This window comes from Colobus angolensis, unplaced genomic scaffold (genome assembly GCF_000951035.1).
Source record: "Colobus angolensis palliatus isolate OR3802 unplaced genomic scaffold, Cang.pa_1.0 Scaffold57, whole genome shotgun sequence".
NCBI lineage: Eukaryota > Metazoa > Chordata > Mammalia > Primates > Cercopithecidae > Colobus > Colobus angolensis.
The window spans coordinates 3,160,255-3,167,773 of record NW_012119265.1 but is presented as its reverse complement, the minus strand read 5'-3'; the positions used below and the strand labels follow the sequence as shown (position 1 = coordinate 3,167,773).

The 7,519-nt window shown below is 44.9% G+C and overlaps 1 protein-coding gene across 2 annotated transcripts in view; it reads right to left on the bottom strand.

The window, feature by feature from the left end:
- Positions 1–367: 367 nt before the first annotated feature.
- The window catches only part of SAMD4A (sterile alpha motif domain containing 4A), a 228,109-nt gene continuing 220,957 nt past the window's right edge, over positions 368–7,519 (bottom strand). For both annotated transcript variants that reach the window (XM_011961837.1, XM_011961838.1), the window contains one exon: positions 368–4,745. In XM_011961837.1, the coding sequence (XP_011817227.1) occupies positions 4,717–4,745 (29 nt within the window). In that variant the 3' untranslated portion in view covers positions 368–4,716. The remainder of the gene's footprint in view (positions 4,746–7,519) is intronic.

Sequence of the window (7,519 nt, the reverse complement as noted above, 5' to 3'; positions counted from 1 at the left end):
ATTTCCCTCTGTTGCCCAGGCTCGAGTACAGTGGCGCCATCTTGGCTCACTTCAACCTCTGCCTTCTGGGTTCAAGTGATTCTCCTGCCTCAGCCTCCCAAGTAGCTGGGATTACAGGCGTGCACCACCATGCCTGGCTAATATTTTTTTGTATTTTTTTTTTTGTATTTTTATTTGTATTTTGAGTAGAGACGGGGTTTCACCATATTGGCCAGGCTGGTCTTGAACTCCTGACCTCAAGTGACCAACCTGCCTCAGCCTCCCAAAGTGCTGGGATTATAGACATGAGCCACCGCACCAGGCCTCGGTTCTTATTTTCTATTCAATCATGAATGTTAAAAAAAAAAAAAAAACAGACACACACCAGTGTTACAAAACCTTGTATTAATCATTTCCCTTCACTTTCAATATAACGTTGATATGAAATATAGCCATGATTCTTAGTTACATGGGAGGAAATGAATAATAAATACATTGTAGCAAGTTTAAACCACAAGGGTGTTTCACTGGTAACAACATTTGAAAACTGTACACTTGCAAAGAACAGCATCTTCAAACGTTAGTATATCTGTATATCAGTAAAGCTTTTACATGTAACAAACATGCTCTTTCCATATATGACAAATTTAAAAAATATGCATTGCTTGGCAACATGAACTAGGCAAAAATATTTCTTTGTTCACTAACTTTATACAGGAAAACAGGACGAAAGGCATGCATGTACAATACAGATGCCTGCACAGGGCATGCAACAAAAGAAAGCTTTTTAAAAGTCAGCTTACATTAGGCATAAATACATGAGGATTATATATTAATAAGGGAGGAAGTTTTCTGTTCGACATTATTAACATTCCTGTTTTCTTCCTATTCCTCCCAGAGGAATACACATTCACCTTTAAGTAAAGATAAAGGAATTACAAAAAAATAAAACTCACTTTGCAAACATCTCTGATGACTTGTAAAAAAAAAAAAAAATTCAACATTAGTGTTATCACAGCTCCATGTGCAAATTATCCTTCTGCAGGTTCTTGTAACAGGCACATCTGAGCGCCTTGGTCAGGCTGCTTCCCCAGGCCCAACCTGGAGCTAACTGCTATAGACATCTCCAGGGACCAATGAGACCGGGCCTGCTTTTTGTCCCCTCGCCCGCCTTCTGGTTGCATGCCTTTGCATTCAGCCCAGCTCATCCCCCCAGCCCAGGCTCCTGGGGAACACACATCTACAACCTTGCACTGGCAGTAGCTACAAGAGGTGCAGAAGAACAAAAGACCCGGAGAAGGCTCCCATCCCGTAAAAGGCAGCCAAGGACACCTCAAAAGAAACCCTTGTTTCCCTCAGTGTCTCTTCAAATGAATGGGAGAGAGGGGGGCCCAGCTGTAGCTCCAATCCTGAGTACCAAAAAGGGACCCTCAATACACAGGATTTGAGAGCTCGGTGCAAAGAGCCGCCCCGACAGGCAGACCCAGCCACGTCTAGTTTGCTTGCTGGCTCTCGTTTAAAAAGTGAAAACTCAAAAGCATGTGAAAAAACAATATATCAGCAGCAATGTTTCATGTCTTGTACACAGTTCATGTGTTTCTTCCTACTGTTTCTGGTAAGAAGCCACTATGAATAAAAAGCACCAATAAAACATCATACATGATAACAATATTGTAGAATACCACTGTCCCTAGGACAATGTAGAGATGCCAAGTACACACTGCTTGAATCAGAACAAGGGGGAAAACATGTAGTGAAATAGATTTTACTCTGAGATTTTAAAATGGTTACTATTTTCTTGATATAAAACAGTTGCATTTGGTGGGGGTCAATGGGTAAATACAAAAAAAGGCACTGCTGCTTTTATTACTAAATATCTGACTTCACAGCCTTATGCATGCAACTGTTTGATTCTTTTATAAATAAAATTCTTTTGCTTTAGGATTTTGAAATCGAGCTGTATACCTGTAGTCAACACAGGACTCAGAACAAGGTGGGGACAGGCTCTTAAATTTATCAAACACTCAACTGAAAAAAAAATTAAAACACTAATAGCAAAACACAACTAAGTAGATAAATCTATACACTGTCAATGAAAAATAAGCTTTTCTTCTTTAAAAAAAGAATTATGTTGTTATTAATAACAGACTTTATCATGGTTACCAGCCATAGCAAGTTAATAAGTAACATATCCAAAATAATATCTCTAATAATCAGATAACCATTGTTTCTATATTCAGTGAAGGAATAAATAGAAATTCAGATTTGCAAATACTTTAAGGTCTTCTTCCTTTTAAAGGATTCATGCGAATGTGATTGTGTTCACAATCTGTTTTCTGAATAACATGAGTCTTTATGGATATATGTGTTTTTGCAGCAGATCCGAATGCTTTCCTTTCTCAGCGAGATGTGTAACACCATGGTTTTTTCTCCTCTTTTCGCTTTCTCAGTATCCTACAAACCCACATTCGCAAACCCTCTGGTCTTACCTTTGGCCTTCAACCTTTGACCTATTCTTCCTGCCTTACATGTGATCATCCATCCCAACACATTTCCCAAGTAACACTAAGCTTGTTTAGAAAAGGGATGTGGGGGATGAATGTTAATGGCACTTGGTTAAAAATAATCAACTAAAAAATGCCATCTTTTTCTGCACATGGATTTGCATCTTTAGAACTTAGTCACCCAAGGAGAGGTCTGAAATTTTTTTTTTTTTTATTCAATGCATGAAATTGTGGCTTCAAGCCTTCTATGCTCACGAAAGGCTTTCTATGGTTACATTGTTCTCACCTTCTTAGACTCAAATTGACTTAAAAAACCTGGTGGCAGCATCCAAGACTGGGTTGGGTGTATGTCTTTGATCTTGAGAGTAAAAGAAAATTGTTCAGATTTCATTAAGGCCTTTTAGGTCTGTATGTAGTTCATTAGCTTAAAAAAAAAAAGGACAGTGATTTCCATAGTCTGATCTTCTGAATTTCAACTCTGACTTCACACACACACACACACACACACACACACAAAGGCACCCGACTCACCCATGTAACAAACAGGCCTTGTACCATCTTCCTGATCTTGCCTCTGGCCGAGCATTCATACTTTCATTTACACAACCTGATTTTCCACACAACTCCTCTTTGATTTCCTCTAATACCCTCCACTGCGTCAAATTCTGAAATGTAGCCGTTCTTGCCCTTCATAGACAGAGCTATTACTTTGTGGTAGGTACCATAGTTTCTCAATCTCCCACCAAGTACCGAGTGTCTTTTCCCTCCCCTTTGTGTGGATGGAGAAATCAACCAACACAGCAAATCCCTAATTCATACTGTGCGGATAGCACTGTCATTTCCATCGTGAAATCAACCTTTCCTACATCTTTCATCGCCCACCGAGGATGGTGGGGCTGCGCCGTGTGGGCCAAACATCTCCCTGCATGCACTCTCTGGCACTTGCTGACGGACCCTCTGTACACTGTTGCTGGCCTTTCTTCCCTCCTTTTCCTCACCAGTGATGGGTGAAGTGGATGCAGCCTCCAGGCTCGAGTTCCTACAAGCAATCCTAATGTAAAGGTTTTGAGCTCATTATCTGGGTATCAAACCTCTCACAAGGGGAAGAAGTCCATCCTTGCCTCTTCTCCTCCAGCGGAACTTGTACCCACCTGTGTGTGTGGGGCAAGGCTAGGAGTGACAGGATAATGCCCCATGGGTGGGGAGGAAAGGGAGGAAGGCCTCTCCATGACACGCAAATCCAGCACAGAAAGAGGCTGCAGGATTCTTTGAGAATCTCTGGGTGCCCTGCGAGCAAACCCATAACTGATCACATGATGTCCTCATCCTTGTGCGCTCACCCAATGCTGTGCTCATTCCGGCCACGTCTATGTCCTTCAAGTCCACCCACACGCTCCTCCCGCCTAATGGTGAAAGACGGACAGCTCAGGCCTACGTGACTGCATCCATCTTCCCAAGAAACAGAGCTCAGCAGCCGTTTTAAAAAGACACTCTGCTGCTCTTATAAAAATAGAGGAAAAAAAATGAATCCATAACAACAACAGATCCTTTACAAAAACCATAGTATGAAGAGAGGTTCTATCCAAACTCTTTACACATTATGTACCCTTTAAAATTATTATGTAAACAATACACAAATCAAAGTTTAGCTGAAGTTTTGTTGGAGGGAATTTCTTCCTTCTTTCCCCTGTTGCCTTGGGCCCTCTCCTATGGCTGCTTCCAGCAGGGGCCTCAGGGAAATCTAATCAGGATTGGATTGGATATAAAAGGCAAGCCACTCTCTTGCTTTGGGTGCACACACCCATGCTATCCTTCTGTGGCCTGCCTGTGAAGCCAGGCCTTCCGAGAAGCCTCCCCAGGGCCAGGGCTTCTGCCGTCCTCTTGTGTGTCTCCTATCTCTTTCATGGCAGTACTCTTTCCCCTGCCCCCTTTCCATCCAGGGAGCTACCTGCATTCCCTCCACCCCCCTCCCAGTCTCATAATTCCCTAGAGACCCCTCCCCACCCCACACACCAAACCATCCCATGACAGAAACAAATGACAAAATAACCAACCCCAGGTCTACTGATATGTTTACGAGGATGACCTACGCTCTCACAAAATCAAAACGGGAGAGGGACCAGGGGAAAGAAAGGCTGCAAAGTATCTTGGAGGATTCTGTGCAACCCTGAAGATGGCGGACACTGGACGCCATCGATTTCACGGCCAGCGTGGTCACTCTCATCTTCAGCTTCTAGATTGTGGAGGTCCGGTCAACCCCGTCTGGGAGAGAAAGCAGCAAACAATGGGCACCGGTGAGCAAAACAATCCTGTTCGTGCCCACCTATGCCAACGCCACGCATGGTGGGCCTCCCAGCCTCTGAGGGCAGAGAAGGGCTCCTATGTTCATGTGTTCATGCATTTATATGCGTACCCACACAACATCTGGGAAACAACTATTTTTGCCAGGAACCATATTGAACCTGAGAACCAAGATGAAAATATCTAATCCTCACCTCCCAAGTACTTATATTTGAGGGTAGACACAGACATGTAGACAGACAATAATGCTGTATGTGATCATTGCTGTAATGATCCAAGATAGCAGGAACATGGAGGAAGGAATGATGGCTGCACAGTTGGCCTGGGAAGTCAAGGAGTTTCAGAGAGATACAAAGTGACTTTTGTAGCTGGTGCTGGCAGGAGGAGGGTGGGGATGGCGTGCGGTGCACACATAGGCAGGATGGTAGGTCATCCAGAGATGGAGCTGAGGGTGCGTTGGAGGTTTAGGATGAAGGATGGGGAATGAAGTAGAGGAGAGAAGGTGAAGAGCCAGGCAGGGGCTGCAACAGACACGCAGGTGGACCTGTCTAGCTCACATCCCTTTCTTTGGCAGCCTCTCCTTCTCACCCCATGTCTCTGATGAGAGACTGGGGACAAGGTAGCTGTGACCCTGTCCACAGCTGAGCAGACCATGAAGGATGGATACATCTGATCCAAACAAATCCAGATTCTCTGTCTCGAGAATCTGATCAAAGGCAGAGATATCTGAGGTAGGTGTTGTGGGCACTTAGAACCGAACAGTCTCAGGGAGGTGGGAGAGTGCTGAGGCCGCCCAGAATCTGCCACATCTACATTCTGGAGAAGTGGAAAACCCAAGCTACAGAGAAGGCAGGTGATACGCCCATCAGAGGTGTGAGGCCTGCCCGGCCCTTTTTTGGCTATCTGCTTACACGTGGGTTCTAGGAGGGTCCCCAGGAGCAGACCATAGGGTCTTACATTCTATGAACAAGAGCTTAGAGATAGGTAGTTGGGGAATTATAAGCAGTAGGGTAATCAGATTTAATTTTACAATGGTTTATCTGGTAGTTGCATCAGATAGCCTGAAGGATAAGGCTGGTGGCAGGTGGACCAGTTAAGAGGCCCCTATAATGGTCTGTGCCAGAACTGACAAGGGTCTTTTCCAGTGGGCAAAGAGAGGCATGGATTCGCCATCACAGGCGGTAGGAATAACGGCATTCAGTGACCACTAAATGTGGGTGAGACAGGGCTGTGGGGTGCCTCCCTGGCTTTGCTGATGTCCCAGTCCAAGCCCCAATATCACAGAACTGGTCCACCAGATGCAGCATCTCTGCTTGGCAGAACTCGGGTGTGAGAAGGGAGTGGCAGTGTGTTCTAGGGAAAGCTGGAGGACCCAAGTGATAGAGGGGGCATGCTGAGGCCACCACAGGGGGTTCCTGGCCTCCTCGTGGATGCAGCCAGGCTGGCAACTCTGCCAGTGGGGCATTGGAGGAGAAGCACTTCTTCAGTCAAAACTTTGGAGATAACTGTAGGTTCACATGCAGTTGTAAGAAATAGTCCAAACAGACCCAGTGTACTTGTAGATAAGTTCCGTATGATTTTAGGGGAGATTTTAAAGAAAGGAAGCAATGGTCCCTGTGTGTGTCAGTGGTGTCAGATCACCAGTCCTAGAGGCCAACAGATGTGAGCCTCTCTTCCTCCATCCCTGAGTCGCAAGCATCCGAACCTCTTTTACTGCGCTTTCCTCTCCCTGCCCATTCCTCTTCCCATAAAATGACTTAATTCATTGGCATACTGTCTCCAGCAAGGTCATCTTTCCTGGCGTCTGGAAGGGGTCGGCCAGGAGAGAGGCTCTGTCATATTGGGAGGGCACACTGCCACTGTGCCCAGCTAGGCCACCCTGAACTTAGTTTGCATTCTCTGCTCAGGAAACTGCTTACGAGGCTTCCCACCAGAGGGGACTATTGGAAAAAAACATAGCAATAAAAAGGCTTAGGAGATTAACAAGATGAAAACATTAGCCAAAAACCCATCAGTTCAGAGAGGTTTTCTGTAAAAATAGAACAGACTGAAAAAAATGAAGTCCTTTCAATGAAAACCTTCCTTTAATAAAGAGCGTCTGGATTCTTGCTGCTAATGATGATAATGTTGGTACTTAGCAGTTTGATATGAGCCTCCAAAATGCCAATTGTCTGAGATGTATCAAGCCCTGGGAGAAAAGGTCAGTTCTCCTTTTTCTCTGGTCAAAACCAGTGAAAGACTGAGTCAGTCCCCCACCCAGCTGGCCACTGTAGAGCAGGGGAGCACAGGGACTTCCCTCCCCGTGTCAGAACTCTGGCAGGCGCCAGCTCAGGGGACTCACTCACCAGCTGCCATCCTAACTCTGGTCCCAGGGAGACTCTCATTACTACTTTTAATTGAGATATTTGCATATCATAAATTTCACTCTTTGAAAGTACACAATTCCGTGGTTTTTAGTACATTTGCAAAGCTGTGCAACCCTCACCACTATCTAATTCCAGAATATTTTCATCCTCCTCCCTTCAGCCCCTGGCAACCACTCATCTACTTTCTGTCCCAGTAGATTAGTCTATCCTGGACATCTCACATAAATGGAATCATAATGCTCTGTGGTCTTTCATGCCTGGATTGTTTCACTCAGCATGTCAAGATTCATCCACTGCTTCGCATAGGCTGGTACTTGTTTGCTTTTTTTTTTTTGGAGACGGAGTCTAGCTCTGTCGCCCAGGCTGGAG